At 41.2% G+C, this 18,393-nt stretch overlaps 1 protein-coding gene across 2 annotated transcripts in view; it reads left to right on the top strand.

The window, feature by feature from the left end:
• agbl4 (ATP/GTP binding protein-like 4) overlaps positions 1-18,393 on the top strand; it is a 260,506-nt gene that overhangs the window by 222,308 nt on the left and 19,805 nt on the right. For both annotated transcript variants that reach the window (XM_026346306.1, XM_026346305.1), the window contains exons 7-9: positions 11,882-11,971; positions 13,242-13,356; positions 15,480-15,591. In XM_026346306.1, coding sequence (XP_026202091.1) covers positions 11,882-11,971; positions 13,242-13,356; positions 15,480-15,591 — 317 coding nt within the window. The remainder of the gene's footprint in view (positions 1-11,881; positions 11,972-13,241; positions 13,357-15,479; positions 15,592-18,393) is intronic.

Genomic DNA, 18,393 nt, shown 5'->3' with positions numbered 1-18,393 from the left:
TGTTTCAGTCTTGTACTTCCATTCTTCAAACTCTGAACTACTTGCAGTGAGAGACATCACACCTCCTGTGACCTTAGTGGATGACTTATCCTCCTACCTTAGGGACTGAGTAATGTGCTTGTGGCTCTGAGAATAGCTACAGTGCTGTCCGTCTGGGTTGGGGTCGGGAACAGTCTGTCCGGTGCAGTGTATTTGTCTGAAACACAGCTCCTTTCTCACACATTTGACTCGTCCTTTCAGACATACACACACTTACAGTTCGCTGATGTACGGACACACATGTACCTGCTCAGTATAGCATGATGGAGGAGCGTAGGGGCCTTGTGTCACACCTTGGCTGCTAAAGCACTCACCTAGCCTCCCCTCAGCACTGATGGATTTACATCAGCCCTGCAGGGATTGCACAAGCACACATAAAGACACACAGATTGTACTCTCCATCACTTGTTCTCTGTGTGTTTCTGTAAAAACATCAGCCCGCATGGCGTGAAGGAGAAGGAAAGAACAGAGGAATGTCATCCAACACATATGGTTACTCCTGAAATCCTATCCCCGCCTCTCCTGCGCCTTTGCTTTATCACACAGAAAGACAGAAAGAGTGTAATTTCCAGCTGAGGTGTTGCCTGTCTATGTGTGGTTGACTTTATTCGGAAAGCTGACTTCTTGAATGCTTCTATGCGTGTGCGTATGGTGTGTGTGTGTGTTCCACAGATCGCCAATCTCTCTGAAGTCCTGTTTGTTCTTCAGGTTTGCCCCCACTACAAACATTTCCCTGATCAAAGCTGTTGAAAAGGCCTGCCACTTCAAACAAAGTATACGCACACATACACACACACACGCACACACACTCGCATCCATTCCAGCACAGCTCTACGTCCGGCGCGTTGTCATGGCAACCACGTTAATCCCGAACCAGCCAACCAGCATGCCGTTGTTGCGTCAGGCGAGCCAATCAGGAGTGAGAGGAGAAAGACAGACAAACAGGAGTCATGAGCTCAGTTACCTTTTCAATGCTTCCAATTGTATGTAACAGGTAAGTGGATGGTTAGTGTAGTGGTACGATCGGCACCATCCATGTAGGGTGATGGGGTTAAAATCCCAGCTATCTCTAGTAGGGGGTCCTTTGGCAAGACTGCCTAATGCTTACCCTGCCTTCGAGCTCACTGTAAGTTGCTTTGGATAGCAGCATCTACTAAATGTAAGAGTTTTATTTAAATTCACATACTGTCGTCTCTCATTCTTCAGCTTTCCTACATGAGCTTTTTTTTTTTTTCAGCACCAATCCAAAATTCATTTTTTGAGTTATTCCAGAAGCCATTTAATTTCCAGAGATAAGCAGTGATGTTATCTGAGACATTTGATGTCAGCTTTATCGGGGTGTTGTATTAACAGCAGGTGTTATGCTGTGTTTAAATCCTTTCAAGTTAACTTACAGAGAGATCAGCGATAACTCTTAGAATTGATACCTTTTTTAATCATATAAACAAAGCCAAAAGGAAAGAAAAAAAAACAGACAATATATCCCAGATATAGAAGAACCCATTCTTTTTCTACATTTTACTATACAGGTATATTAACTTGACCAGCTACCTTTGACTAGCTGACTGGGATGAGCCAGACCTGAGCATAGGCTACTCATTAATCAGTAATCAATAATCAATCAGTAGTCACTTGTAAATTAGTGTAATCTATTTAATTATGTTATCTGTTTAGCAAAATTACTGCTGTAAAAGGGATCGTCTTGCATGTTAGGAGAAAGCACTGTTGTCATTACAGCAGAATATTTGTCAGTTTCCTTTTAACCCTGTGATAGACTGGCAACCTGCCCAATGTGTACCCCTCCTCTTGCCCAATTACGGCTGGAATTGGCTCCAGCACCCCTCCAAAACTTAAAAGAACAAAGTGCTTAGGATAATAGATGGATGGAAGCCAAATTAATTTGACAAATAGAAATGACAGACAGCAGGAGGCAGTAAAAGAAAAGCATAGTAAAAGTGTTTCAAAAGTATTTGAAGTTAATCAAGATCATGATAATGAATGAGCCAGACTCGTCAGACAGCTGTCAGGATGTGGAGGGCTACATGACAGTCAGGCAAAATCTTCCAACGTCCCAAAAAATGGGCTGCCTTTATAAGGTTGACAGGAAAGTGTGTGACTGAAAAACGGAATGAAGAAATGCCTATTACCAGAGCTGATATTCAGCTTTGGAAATCACTAAAGAACTGAACATAGCCACAACCAAGTTCAAAGTCTGTGTAAACGATTGATTCGCTGAAAACGACTGTGCCTCTGTTGCAAAACTTCTTGCCCAGCACTTCAGAGAGAAGCTGCTGATTCTGATAGAACGCTGATTTTCTTTGTGATGGTGTGATGGAAGTAGAGAGACCTGTGGGCTATAGTTTGTAATGTTTTGTATTCATTTAAATAACTCAACTGAAAAGCTTGATTATTAAATAGGATTTCTGGATATGCTCCATTCACTGCTTGATCTTAGTTTTGATCATTTTAATAACTCATTATGCTGTAAGAAAAAAAGCTTTCCCTTACCATCTAAACTGGCTTTAGGTTAGATTAATAAGGGCCGAAAGGTGATCTCCATTCTTGGTTAAAACGTTCTTTACATAGCCTGTGTTTTTGGGTCCCACTAAGCACAAACCAGATGTAGCAGCAGAATGCTGTGGTAGCCATGCTGGCAAAGTGTGTCTCGGGTTCTTAGTAAATCACCAACAGTGTCACGAGCAGCATTCCCCCTCAATCACACTTTGTTCTCCATGCTTCACAGTGGGAGTCACACGTACAGATACCATCTGTTCACCTTCTCTGCACCTCACAAAGACGGAGCAGCCGGAGCAAAAAACTCACATGAAGATTGGTCAGAGAAGAGTTCAGATTCTCTTTGTGCTGTGTGTCCTTATGTTTCTTGGCCCACTTCTCTTCTTCTTTATGGGTCTCCTCCAGTAGTGGTTTCTCTATAGCAATTTGGCCACAAACACCTTGATTAATTCCCAAAAGCTGCTGGTGAGATGTGAAAGTATTGGGCTGTAATAAGGAGTGCCATTAATTTCTATTAATTATTAATTCTATAATTTAACTTCTACACTAGAGTTAAGTCTTGGTCTTCCATTCCTGAAGTGGTCCTTGGAAAGAGACTTGTTTTTGCAGCTGCACTCAAAGAATTTTTATATTTTTCCAGATTGACTGACCTTTATGTCTTAAACTAATGATGTACTAGCATTTCTCTAGCTGAGCAGCTCTTAATATGTATTAACACAGTAGCCGGACGGTGCTGTTTTCTGCACACCTATACTACCTAACCTGTCAGATACATAATACTCAAATGCATTAAGAAAGCAATCAGTGTTTTATGTAAGAGCGGTCCTGTTTTTTACAAATTTTTTGTTTTCTACAACTTTTACAAACATGAAAAGTTCATGGTGCAAGTATGTTGTAGCACTGTAGCCAAGAGCCAAGAGGTAATTAGCTTAGTATAAAGATTAAAAAAAAAAAAAAAAAACAAGTACTCCTTACATTTTTCATTAGGCTAAATAAAGACATTTCTTTTCAGTCAAACTTTGCTATCTGTGCCCATCTGTGTAAATTACAAAAGGAACTAAAGCCACTAATGTGGTTGGCTCTTTATGTTTCTGGGGTTAATAAAAAGACATGGCATATTATCACGTTGTCTTTGTTATTTTATTATTGTTTTTGGTGTGTCCCAGTGGCCTTTTGATTTGAATGGCACACTAAGTGGTTGTTAATGGCACAAACATGACTGTGGTTTTAAAATAGCAGACCGCCCATTACGCTGGTATTAACAAGGTAATGGCCTGTTACTAAACTGCTGAATGACATTGTCGCTGCCGCCGAGCCGAGCTGATGCCTGCAATCCACACATGAGCACACACACACACACACACACACACAGCAAATACAGTCTTTCCTTTCACAAACACACCAATGCACATGCAGGGTTTCTAAACTGTGTATGTGCATAGGAACAGAGCTGCAGACCTAAAGTGATCTACAGTAACTTTCAGATGCTGTGATGGGAGGAGAAAAACGAGACAAGAAAGCAGCTAGAATCAAACGGAATAGAAAGGGAGAAAAATTGACTGAAAGATATAGCTCGGAGGTGTGACGGTAGTTATTAAAGCCTGGATGCGCTATTGTTGTTTACCTCAGTCAGGCTGTATTGTTGTGGCTCAGAAATTATTGATAGGCAGGAAGAGACACTGTAATAAAGAACTACACATCATTCTGTCTGAATGTCCATCTGTCTGACTATATAGTGCTCCAATTCAGGAGGAGATGTTCCTGTACTGTGTGTCTGCTTTTGCACTTGCAGCTGTTTTTTTAGTAGTATGTTGCATTCAGTACACAATTGTATTTGGGATACATACACACACACACACACACACACAAGCACGCGCAAACACACTTCTACACTGTGGTGTGGCGATAGGCCAGCACAGTAGGGGGTATATCCCTGGGATATCATTTCTCCCTCTTCTTTCTTCCTATTTGTAACTTGTCCTTTCAAGCAAGACGGCCCTTAAAGTTCAGTGGCGCATTCTTCAAAAAAGGCTATTACTGGCTGCCTCTGATTCTGTATCATGCCGCGCACAGACCAGCCATCCCTCCTTTTTATGTTCCTCTCCTTCTGTCATCATTTTCTGAAGGCAAAAGAGGAGAAGTCAGGGTTTCAGAAGGGTCTGTGACCAATGCCTTAAAACCATAAGCAGTTCTCGCTTCTGACGTAGTGCCAGACGTCCATATCATATCGCCCATTGCTTTTGATGCTTGACAGAGCTTCCTCTTTGTCTCTTTCTTAGTGAATCTTTGTCTCGCCCTCTATGCCAACTGTCTATAACACTCGATCTCAACAGTTACAGGGCTCCATAAAACAGTGTGTGACTGTAAGAGATATGGGCTTCTTCTCAAAGGCATTAGAAAAAATCTCGTTTGACCTGAAGACAATGAATAAAGCTTGACTTACAAACAATAGAACATTAAGACAGCATGTCTTAACCTATTCTGGACTGTGACCACACCTTTAGAGTCCATATATATATATATACACATATATATATATACAGTATATACTGTATATAATATAAGATAATAATGGTTCATTCATCCTAGGCTGTCATAGGTTTTGATTTGTAGCATATTGATGAACATGCAGTATTTGATTTTTATTTTTGCCTTAGGCTATTCAACTTCAACCTTTTTACTTGGACATTAAAGACAATCTTTTTTTTGCCAACCTCACTAATACTGCAGTGATGTACTGTAGTGTTTACAGGGTTGACATTTCTGTTTGGTGTGGTTACAGGTGTGTAAATGAGCACCGACCGTATGTACTTCAGTGAGACTTTTAGTTAGAGTTGGCAGTAAAACACTGCTTGTCAGCCTGGGGTTAAGTTTCGCTTTAAGCTTTGTTGTGTTTATGCAACTAGCTCTTCATGCAAGTGCTTTTATGCTTATCATGTCAGCCATTTGAATAGTATATCATACAAGGTAGTAATTCATTCTTCATATTGTCATAGTATATCCACAAATACTCATTTGCAACCAGGAGCTGACAATAGTAGCAGCCTGCATCATGGTCAAAGGTGGCCACAGGCCTGCATCACGGCACCACCTATCTCCATTAACATAATTAGTAAGCCCTTCAGCCCGGGCTGGAATGCTGATGTCCACCTAGCATCGTGTTTAGGACAGAACGTTTCCCCTCCTCCTTGTCCCTCCAATGCTCGCCTCCCTCCATCAGCATGTCTGCCTCTGTCATTCCTGTCGTCTGTGACCTCCACTGTCATCACGGCTGCCCTTGAGGAGCAGAAATCTCTCCATTTCACAGGGACCAGCCATAAGGGGGCTTGATTGCAGCAAATTGATCCATAATCACACAGCGCTCAGAGCTTTTTATCCTGCCGCCTCTTCATCTCCACTTAAGAGGCCCGCCGTTGGTGTATTCACATGCTGTCTTCTCAAGGGTTTCCTCTGCTCCTGCCTTTCTCTTCTTTTTCCTTTATTTCTCTGTGTCTCTCTCCCTCTCATCTCCTTTATCACCCTCCCAAATTTCTTTTTGTCTTTCTGTCCTTCCCCTTTCTGTATGCATGTGATGCCAGTCGGAGTGTCTCAATACAACCACTGGATCCCCTTCCTAGGCTCTCACTGTCTCTTTCTCTGTCACACACACACACCCAAACACACACACACCTCTGACCATCACATATCTGCTTTTGATTGCTCTCTTCAGCTACACAAACATCATAGAGGGAGACAGAGAGGTGAGAGAATCCAGAGATGAGTAGATGACAGGATGAAAGTGTAGCCAGATGCTTTAGAGGCAGAGGTGACTTAACCCAGCAGATACTTCATCCAGTATGCCTCTCTATCTTCACTCACCTTTTATCTGTCTCTTTTTCTTCTGTCCATCTGTCCGATTCAAACTCTGTTTATTGGCAGGCCTATCATAGTTACTACAGTATACTGTAAGTATATATTCCCATTACAGGTTGTATAATGTTTGGCATTGTTGGTAATTAATAACTAACTACATACAACATTTGTGATTTGATTATGTTCATTCTTTTTAGCAACCGAATTAGAGATTAAAATAGAGTTTGAATTGTACAAGTGAAAAATAGATAAAACCTGAAGACAGAAAACCTTAAATAAGCTTTGTATTCAATGTTTCCCCACCAGTTTTTTTTTTTTTTTTCTCATTATGTTGGAAGGCTTCAGCAGGTAAAACAACATCTTGGGGAGAATAATTTACAGAACCTATAACTAGACATTGAACTGAAAAAATAAATATGAAAAATAAACATTTAAATATGTGAAAAGGTTTTTTGTTTTGTTTGTTTTACATTGGCTACAGCTTTGTACATTGCCGTAGAATAAATAATAGAACAATTATCATTACATTGTAGTTCAACAGTTGAATGTAAAGGTATAGATGAAATAGAATCCAAACCAGGCTGCAGATGCTGAAGTTTTAGTGTTACACTATGTGTTGTTCTGCAGGTCTTTTGATTCTCTTTGTTCTCTCTTCACCTCTGCCTCACTGTTTGTCTCTCTGTTGTCTGCTGTCTTATTGTCACCCTCTGTATTTCTGCCCTACACCTGTCTGCATACATCTCTGTAGCTTTTTTCCCGCCTTGTCAGGTCAGACAGCCCGTTTCCGGCCCCATTTTTGACAATTAACAGTCTTACAGGGATTCCATTTTCTGAGCTTTTCTGCATTTCTCCCTTTTTCCTTCTCACTTGTCTGAAATGTTAACTTTGTAATATGTGGTGTGTGAAGTGACAAGAGACACTTTATGAATGTGTGAGGAGGCCTTGGCGGTGCCCCCGCCTCCCCACAATACGATGAGCTGAATAAATCTGAGACACGCTACAGGCTCTCCAGCACCTACAAAGACAAACACACACACAAAATTTTAAGTCAGGGACTTGGTCAATTCCTAGGGAAGAAAACAGCATCATAAAACTCTTATCACTTTAGAGCCCTCCACACTTTAGCACATATGCCCATCCCTCTATCTGTCTGTCTTATTCCTCTTTCTTTCTCTCTCTTTGTTTGCCCTTGAGCTGGAAGAGTGGGTGGTGTCAGCAGGTGGGGCAAAGCGGGGTGTGAAGAGGTGCACAGCTTTGATGCTTGTTGGGGCTCACTCAACTGGGCAGTACACGGTGCTGCATCTTGTCCCAAGGCTCTGTATAAATTCAACACCAGTGACAATTTACAGCTTGCGCCCATCTTCGATATGATGCACTGAGCGGGGCACCAAGCGTGTCTTGTTGCCATCTCACCAAAGTGAGGCTAATTTATTATAGTGTAAAACCCACAGAGCATGAGGCGCCTTGGTAAAACTGTGGACAGTATGACATTGTTTTTTATTGTATCACTGTGTAGTTTGGAGCAGGATTGCAGGATGGAGTATATTTTTCCTACTCATATTTCATCGGGTTTAATATCAAACATTAGACCTATTTAGTGACGAGTGTCGGGGGCGACAGTAGCTCAGGTGACAGAGCAGTTATCTAAAACTCCAGGGTTAGTGGTTTGATTCCTGGTCTCTTCTAGCTAGGCTTTTTCTAAAAAAAAAAAAAAAAAGATAACTGTAGTGATACAGTTTAGTGCCCCTCTTTATATTATCCGTCAGCTTCCCACGTCAGAAAGTTTGGACACCAAAGAGATTAAAAAAGTAATGAAAATCTGCCTCTTTCTTCTTGTATCAAATTTACTGTTAAAGCGTGTGAATGTATTTAAATACAGTATATTGATGATGCCTCAAGAAGGTCTTGACAGGGCCTCCTTTGGTCCTGCTGAGGAAGAATGATGAAGAAGAGTTTAGTTAATTACATCATGTCACAACTTGTGAGACTGAACCCAAAGTTCCTGGGACAGCTGTCACAGAAAGAGCTGACCGGCACAACCAGGACTGACCTTCAGAACGCTTTAGATTTATGTTGTTTTTCACAGACACTTTTCTTCTCTCCAGCAATTTACATATTTATCAGATCTGATCGTAGTTTGACATCTTTTAATTTTTTTATTTCCTCTCAGCGAGCTGCAAGAGAATGAGCAGTAATGTGCCGTACAGTGCAGTGCGTGACTTTGGCAGGTGAGAAATATGCTGAGGGAGCACTTTGATTTGGAAGTGTGGGCATAAATTTTGCCTCTGCTGCTTTCACTCACTCATTGTCACATCCCCCTCCCCCGCTCGGCCTCCGTCTTTTTACTGTAGCATACACCTCCATTTCCAAGCACATTCCCACCCTTTTCTTTTCTTTTTTTATCCCTCTCTTCTTTTTAATTCTTTTTTTTTTTTTCAATCATGTTCTCTGAGCTGCTGTGACAGGCCCATAGAGGGCTGTAATGAAGTGAAGTTAAAGAGGTTCTAAATGAGAGACATGGCCTCTCAGGAGTAGGTACTGCCACACCAGCATGGCTGCAGTGAAGAATTAAAGTCGAAAAGAAAATGAAATCCCTGGCATATGTGTATACACGCAGGTGGATAACGCTGCTTTCATTACTTGTGATATCTTGAAACAAAATAAGAGTATAGTTTATGTTAATTGAGAACTTGCCTTTTAACAGGTTCCTGCTTCTCAAATGTCTACTTCTACTGTTTTATATTATTGTGAATTGAATGAACTAAACTAGATGAACTAAACAAGGCATTTAAAGATGTCACTGAGGGCTCTGTGAAATTGGTATACTTCACTACTTTCATTGTAATTTCACACACTAAATAATTAATTAACTAATCATAAATATAATCTGCAGATGATCAATAATTAAAATAATCGTTAGTCTGTACACACATAATGCAGTCAGTACACACTGGTGAAAAGAGGTAAATGCAGCACATATTTAAAATAAAGACCATAAAATAAAGTGGCTAAAACCACAATTTTTGGCTTTGCACATAAATGAACTTGGTTTGACATTCACCTCACCAATATTAATGGAAGTCTTTTCTTTTTAGAAAGTACTGTTCCTCCTTGTTTGTCTTTCCTCCTAGTGCTATTTGTAAAAACTGTTAGCAAAGAAGGAAAAAAGACAGATCGTTTTTGTTGCCTTATAGAAGCTACCTTTCAGTCTAATCCTTCGCCTCTAATCCTTTGCCTTCTCTCTCTCTTTTTCTCCTCTTTCCTTCCCCTTTCTGCCCGTCTCCACCTCATGACAGCCCCCTGCCTGCTGATCTCTACTGACACCTTTTGGTCAGGAGATGCTGCTGCAGGGCTGTTCTGTTGAAGTTCAAGCAGGGCTTGACCCTAAACTTCATGTTAAATGTCACCCACACCTGAGCAAAAAATGGGATTTTCCTTTACATATAACTTGCCTACGTTACTTCCCCCTGGCTGTTGGAGTGCCTATGGAATAGCAGAACTTAATTTTGTGCTATGATGCTTGGCTGGGCACAGCCAGATTTAGACGAATGCCGAGACACTGACACATAAACAACTACTTGGGGAGCATTTGTGAGAACCCTGAGGAGACATAGAAACACACACACACACACATGCAACAAAAATGCTGTGGGATAGGCACTGGATCCATTGTAAGCTCCAGGAGTCTGCTGTAAAAGATTGTTTTGATGAAGCAGCAAGGGCACTCGCACTGAGACTAAATGTAGCATGGCCACGACGGTTGAATTCCCCGACAAGTCGGGACCTTGGCAGCTGCCTCTACTTTGGCTCACAACTTTCTGGGTTCTTGGTTTTACTGTAGGGGGAACAACTGTGTGTGTAAGCCTGCCTATCCTTTTCTTTTCCCGATTGCAGCTTTGCATTGTACAATGTGTGTGTCTGAGTGCATGTCACGGCTGTGCTCTTGTATCAGGATCCTGTGTGGTGGCCTGGGGTCGAGGCCATAGTAGAATTTCTAAGTGATGGAATTTCACAGCCACCGAGCACCCAGCGGCCAGCCAAACCGCAAGCACTCACATTTACAACAAACGGCCCACCCCGCTCCACGGAGACTCCTGAATGGCAAAGCCATTTGTCTCTGTGAAGGGCAGAGGGAGAGAAAAGCGAAATAAAATCAGAAGGAGAGTGCTTAAATGGAACAACGTTTAGTTTTTATGTTTTTTTGTTGTTGTTGTGTGTTTCTGACCCCTAACCACTCGAACAGACACACGTGCACTCACATACACACACAGAAGCACACACAACTCTGAGGCTAAATTGGAATTAAGGAGAAGGAAAGGTGCATAGCCTGTTGCTAATTAGCATTTTCTCTGCTTAGCAGAAGCGGGTGGAAGAATCGATAAGATATTAAGTTTGTGTATAACAATGAGGCACACAATCACTTCCATCCATTAGCAACAGCAAATTAGAAAAGAAACACTGGCCAAGAAAACAGCAAAAATCTGACCTCTGTGGTTTTAAGCCGGGGAGGGAATGCAGACTGCTGGTTTTTCAGTTATTTGACTTTACAGTATTAGAGGAATGTTTACAAATATGATGAGGTTAATGTAACCTTATAATTAAAGGTTAATTTAACTTAAAATAAAGATTTTTCTCTCTGGCCTTAAATACATCATAGGCCATTTCTGGAATTTCCCAGGCATCTAAATTCTGTTTCATAGTAGTAGCAGCAGTAGTTTTGCTGTTTGAAAGGTTCATTAACTATTATTAATGTAATATTCTGCTGGTAAAATTATTGAATGTTCAAGAAAAGTCTCCAAGGTTCAACTCATCTGTCCAACATGCCCTCCAAAGCAGAGTTAGAGTTTGAGGGAAGTTTCTGGTCAGTGTAGTCTTGAGAAAGACCTTAACTCAAAGAAGACCTCTTTCAGGTCACACATGTTGCTTCCTGATCCCAACCTCTGTAGATGTATAATTCACCTCGTCTGTTGAATATTCCTTTCTGTGTGTTAGTTTGATGTTTGATTTATGGGTGTCTGGCTGAAAATGGACAGCCAGGTCAGTAAGTACAAACCCTGCTTCCATGAAACATGAGACTTTTTCTAAAATGCCATAAAAACTAAAACTTGTATGTGTGTGTGTGTGTGTGTGTGTGTGTGTGTGCGGTTGAATTTGCTTGAACCATTATTTATCTGTGAAAATTACAAGGAAAAGATTTTCAGTGTTAAAATTGATTAAAATATGAATTGTATTCTTTAAATATAAACACACTCACAAAACACAGAGAATGTTTATTTTATTTTAGAAATGGGAATCATGCTCAGTCTGGTTTGTAGTTTGACTCAGCTTCTCCCTGTAAAACGCTGCTTCTTCAACTCTGAGAGCAACTTACTTTGTAATATAAGTCTGTCTTGGTGTTTTGGACTTGGTGTCTACATGTCTATCAGAAGTTATTTGCATTAACAACATTTTTCTTTTTGACAACCCCCACCCACAGACCATCTGAGTCCAGAGAAGGAGAAGAAGCTGGTCTTTCTTACGGCTCGTGTCCACCCTGGAGAGTCTCCTGCCTCCTTTGTCTGTCAAGGTAAAGTTTTAATGTCAAGTTAATGCTTTTAATTGAAAGGATTTGGATGCTGCACAGTTGGTTTGTGTGATGGTTGCTGGTGCACAACTAAATTACAGTTAATAAAATAGGTGAAATTACATGTACATGGTTCAGTGGTCCCCAAAGCCAATCCTCATCCCCTTCTGTATCGCTTGTTTTCTAACTACCTCTGTCCTTCCCACTGTTGCTTACCTGGATCATGTGTACAGTCAATCAAAAGCAAGAAGATACACCTGATCCAGGTAATCAGCAGTGGGTAGGGCAGGGATAACTGGAAAACACGCAGGGCAGGTAGATCTAAAGACTGGATTAGACAATATTATACTGTACAACTGTACAGGTTGGATCGTTTTACTTCAGGCATCACTGTATGTTTTGTTACCTACTTTTGAAATAACCTGTTAATACAATCTTAAGACCAATGCTGAACCTGAACCTGAGCTGTCTGAAAGTGACAGGAATAGATCAAGAACTTGTATTTCTATATAATAACTCATGAAATACAATCTGAGGATATTGTAGAAGTTGCATTGCGTTTGCTCCTGAGCTCCGCTAACTCAAAACTAATAAAGCATCTTGAAAAACTGGGAACCTTTGGGAAATTGTCTCCTTGTGCAGTACAGCCTAAAAGACAATTTTAGCAGGATTTAATGACTCTTTGCCCCCTTCAACCTGCTCAGGGTGAGGTGAGTGGGGAGGTTCACTCCTTCTGGGTCCCACGTCTTTGTTTATTGGTAGCAGGTCTAAAGAGGGAAGGGACAAGGTGATGTGGGGACAGAGGACATCTACCTGCCTGCCTGCCTACCTGCCTGTCTGTCTATCTGCCTGCCTGTCTGCCTGCCTGTCTGTCTGTCTGCCTGTCTGTCTGCCTGTCTAACGTACCCACAATGTCTGACTCTGTATGTGTGTGCGTATGTGTGTGTGTGTGTGTGTGTGTGTGTGTGTGTGTGTGTGTGTGTGTGTGTGTGTTCAGAGTGTTTGTGTGTGTGCATCATCATGAATCAGATGAGTTGGCTTTTAGCCCGCTGTGTGCTGTCTGTTTTTCCAGCGCCGTCAGCTCCATTCCATTTGTATCGATTTAGTCTTGACATCTCTTATTCCTCCCCTGATTCTGGCGATGCCCCCTTGCTGTCCTTCCTTCTCCTTTTGTTTCTCAAAACCCAATTAACTGCCAGCCCATCCTCGGTTTTCTTTTCAAGTCTATTTCACTCTGCGTTTGTGTGTGTGTGTGTGTGTGTGCGTTTGATAGGTGTGATTGACTTCCTGGTGAGCCTGCATCCAGTGGCTCAGATCCTGAGAGACCACGTGATCTTCAAGATCGTCCCCATGCTAAATCCTGATGGCGTTTACCTGGGCAACTACAGGTATACAAATTTAAATGCATCACGGCATTAAATAGAATTAACATTAACACGTTAACACATTACATGGTTTTATATTCTGCAGTGTGGGATTATATCCTCTTAACTCCACCTTTAAGGAGCTTAATGAATTCATATAGCTCACAGCAGTGCATTTGTAAGAAGATAGTATTTGGCCGTAGGGCTGTTCTCTCTGCCAGTGTCTCAGTCCATCCTCTCCTCCTCGCTGCCTTTAACACTATTGCTGCAGCTCTGTGGGCATCCTCCTCTCCTCTATTTTCCTCTCTTGTCTTTCCCTTCTTCATAATTGCCTTTTACTTAATAGGCTCAGCCTCGTGAATACTAATGCACACTGTGATTGTCATCAGCAGTGTTCTTCTAGTGTGTTTGTGAGTGCCATCTAGTGGTCGAGTATCACCACTGCCACCAAAAATACTGGGGAGTGACCATCTCTAAGCATTGTTGACTGTGATTGGTGGCAGCTTAAAGGCTATTTTCATTATCTTGCTTTCACACTGAGTGGTGATGTGCAACATATTGACAAAAGGTAAATAGTGACAGTGCTCACCTCACCAATCACACATACTCATTCCTACACTCCCCCTCTCTACCAGTCGCTCTCTTACACAAATATACACAGACAGACAGACAAAGGCACACAGATACTATAGAGCCATACTGGCAGGATACAGTGCAAAGCATACTGGAATGGATACATGCAGAGCAAAAAAATCAATAGCTGTTAACCTGGGATGAGTATTATGTTCATGGATGACTTGCTCTGCAGTATCAGTTACTCCTGTATCATTACCAAGGGCTTCAGTAAATGTCAAAGAGACACATGACAACAAACGGCAGATCAGAGTACACCATCCCATTATGGCAATTGCAGGTTTTAGTGTGTAAATCTTTCACAATGGAACAAAATAGTAGTGTAGTAGTGAAGGTACATTGCTTTCTGCTATTGCCTCACAAAGAAATCAATCACATTTAAAAAATACTATTGTGTGATGCTACACGATGACTCAGTGATGACTCAGAATGGCAATAATTTATGAGTCTGAAATCTTGATTTATGTGTCTACACAAGGAGTAGTGAATGAGTAAATAAGAGAGTGGTTCAGACACAGGAATATTTACCTTTATGTTGTTTTCTTGTTCCTTTCTTTTCCTGGTACATTGCTGCATTAATTGGCTCATTAACAGTAAACTGTCAGTTTGTGGAATAGTGTGAAACTATTGGCAGGACTCATATCTGTACAGAAGATACAAACAAAAGAGAAGCCCACTATTAAAAAGACAGTGCTAGTAGTGGTTAGCAATTCCATGGGGTACTTTCAATCAATTGCAATATATTTAATAAGCTAAATTGTATTATGCACTAATTTGGCAGTAACAGTTTTTTTCAATTGCTAACAAGCACTGGTCTAAACTGAAGTCACTTCTCAAAACTCTTCACACAGCAAAACAGAAGTGCATGCGGAGCAAACAGTGAATCACTTTTCATTGCTTTCACAAAAATTCATTCACTGACCACACTAACCAAAATTCATGACCTCCTTTCTCAGTCAGAGAGCATCTCCTGCAAAACACTTTAAAATATAACTGTATGTATAATTATATAGAAAACCCAACAACCCCACTTGAGCAGCACTCAGAGACAGTAAAAAGGAAAACCTCCCTTTAGAGGAAGAAACCTCCAGCAGAACTGGGCTCAGGGTGGGTGGCCATCTGCCTCAACTGATTGTGTGAGTGGAAAGAGAACAGAACAGCAGGCACAAATAAAATAACAAGCGGAAGCAGTAAAAGCACTGGGCAGGTTAGTGGGGCCACTGGAAACATACAACTCTGATGCCAGGGATACCTGCAGAGGAGAACAGAGAGAGGGAGACAAAGAGGAGGAAGCACAACCATGATAGAGAGACGACACAAAACGAGAAAGAAACATGCATATCTGCTGCAGCCACACTAAAATCTATAGAAAATAAGAATAAAAATATTGACAAACTGAGTGCAGTCTACAGCTGAAAACGTAAAAGCAGGATTTATAACAGTACTGTTGTATTAGGTGTTTCAGTGTGTGTGTGTGTGTGTGTGTGTGTGTGTGTGTGTGCGTGTGTGTGCAGGTGTTCTCTGATGGGCTTTGACCTGAATCGCCACTGGCAGGATCCCTCTCCATGGGCCCACCCCACACTGCACGCTGTGAAGCAACTCATAGTGCAGATGAACCAAGACCCGGTGAGTGGACATGCACACACTGCGATGCATAGGCGCATATTGTACACATACACAGATGTCACCCATTCTGGACTCAACGTTCCAACAGCTTTCTTTCGTTGTGCTTAGTTCGGCATGTTTCTCCAATGTGTGTTTAGAGTATGTGCACTGGGGGAGCATGGGCAGGCTAGTCAGCACCTCGAGAATGTCAGCTGGCCTCTCTACGCCATTGAAAACATATTACTGAAGCAAGTCTCTGCTTTCATTCTGTAACTCTACTGTAACTTTTCCCTTTTTGAGTTTTATACTTTCAGTCAGAAGAGAGCTACATTGGCAGGCTAGGGATTTTTCTCTTTGTTCCTGATGTTAATTATAAGCAGAGCGGCAGGTTGGTGGGATTACTGAAGGTCAGTGTGTGTCCTGGGAATACTCTGCCCTTTTGTACACTCCTCTAATCCTGATAAGAGAGGGAGCGGGCAGGGGCGGTATGCAGGGCAGGCCAGAGATGGGGTGAGGCGCGAGGCTGACATCGGGCAGATTAACCTTTTCCCCTGGTGCTGACATACTGATCGATAGACTCTGTCATGGCAGGGTGATCCACTCACGGCTGTCATTCACACACACACACACACAGACACGCACACACACAGACACACACAGACACACAAACACCTGCATAGTCATCTTGAGCAAACAGACACAAACAACACTTTAGAAAAATCCTGCCTTCTCAAATACACAAATCTGTGTTTTTCACCTGTCGGTGTGAATATTTATTTGTCTCAAATGTTTACGTTATATATTGAATTTGTTCAATTCAATTAAGTGAATTTTGAATATCATTATTATATACAGCAATGTAAATTAATCTAATGAAATTAAAGGGAAAAAAATAGTCAAATGTACAGTAACAAGTGACATAACTTCATACACTGTTAAAAAAAACACCACCACCTGGATTTCACTAGTGAATACATAACATAATTACCATATATAAATATGCTTCATGACTACGTGAGGTCAGCGAACCACCTGAATGCACTGAATGACCAGGTTTTTCCATTAAGGTTATTTTTATATTCCAATATGACAATAACAGTGTTCATAAGAGTGATTCAGGGAGCATGAGACGTCATTCTCACCCACGGATTGACCATCATCACTACAAGCTTGTGAAATGACTGCAAATCTGCATGGAAATAAATGTGGTGGCATTGCATAATTGTGCAATTGTGCTCTAATCAAAGCAAAAGGCAATTGTAGAAATATTAGTGTGTGTGACTTTTTCTTTTGCCAGGCCCTATATTAAGATACACCAGATATATTTCTATAGCCTATTAAAAGAACCAAATTGCCTGTCACTGCTTTAACACCGGCTGGCTAACTGCAGCTTCCAGTCAACACAGTATTGTGCCATATGTTTCCTATGTCTACTTCTTTTGGTCAAATGCCTTCCATTCCCTTTCCTTCTCTGTTGATAACCATCCCACCAGCACTTGTCCTCCTGGAGTCCCCCTTCTCCCTCATAATTGCTTTCAGTCTTGCAGAGTTAATTTGGAGGCTTGGGCAACCTCTCCTGTACTGTCTCCCTCTCGCCACAGCCAGTTAATCCCATCAGACACACTACTCATGTCTGGGGCTCCCAGATGCCAGTTTCAATGCCAACACTGCAGCCAGGAGGCCCTGTGCTGCTGCCCTCCATTCATGCTCATCTCACGCAGTGGGCCTAGAGTCTAATGAGGCTACCAGGGTTGGAGGGCTCTGCTGGAAGACTCCATTAACAGTAGATCCACGGCAGCCACAGATGAACAGCTGGGTTAAGCTAGCATACAGTATGTGGCCCATTTACTAGCTGCGAACACCGTGTGGTCATTCGTCTAAAAACCAAAAAACTCCGGAAAGCTAGAATGAGAGATCATTTTCAAATTTCAAGTGAATTCTCATACTGCTTAGTTAGTAAGGGGAGGGTATCCACACCTAAAATGTTCACTACTGATAATGCCTGAAATCAGCAGTCACTGCTCATAAATTACACAGTAAAATATTATTGATTACAGCTTTGATAGCTGTATAATCTAAATCTAATGCATAAACAATGAAATAATCATGTGTTGCAGAAAGACATTACACCATACTGTATAATACAACAGTTCATGCATTTGAGTTGGTATTCAAATATCGGAGGCACAGCTCCCTCATTCAGTACATCACTCACACAGCAGTCCCGTTTAGTCATTAAAACGTTGTTGTTGCTCGATGTTAACATTGTAAAGGCCTGTTAGGAATGCAGGCTTTGATGCTGAAACAGGACAAATACAGTAAATGTTAATGATGTCTCTAGGCTACAATAAATTGTAATGGTCTGTCCCTGATAAGCACACTTTAATTGGTAAAGACAGAGTTGCTTTCTTTGTCTTTTTCACCTCATAACAGTAAATGTCAATAGCAACATTTAAAGAACATGTTTTAAAAAATATAGTTTGCTAGAGTTGTAGCTTTAACCCTTAGTAGTCAGGTGCAATTTTGATTTCTTCACTACTCTGAAGTGATGTTTTTTTTATTTTTTAAGGACGTGTCATTATTAGGGTGCCATCTTACATGTAAATGTACTCTATCATTTGCATAATTTGTGTAAATATGTTGTGATACAGCATAAGTAATTACTCATGTCCATTTTATTTATTTGCTTCTTTCTAAGTGTAAGAACTCAAAACATTTGGTGTATGTTAATGGCAGTAAATCATCCTATATTTGCTGTTTAGCCTTTGTACATTTCAGCACTGATCAATATATGATACAATAATAATTGAATAAAAGGTGCAA

The sequence above is a fragment of the Anabas testudineus genome, chromosome 4 (assembly GCF_900324465.2).
Source record: "Anabas testudineus chromosome 4, fAnaTes1.2, whole genome shotgun sequence".
Lineage (NCBI taxonomy): Eukaryota > Metazoa > Chordata > Actinopteri > Anabantiformes > Anabantidae > Anabas > Anabas testudineus.
Note: the sequence above shows the minus strand (reverse complement) of the source record. Positions and strands in the feature narration are given on the sequence as shown.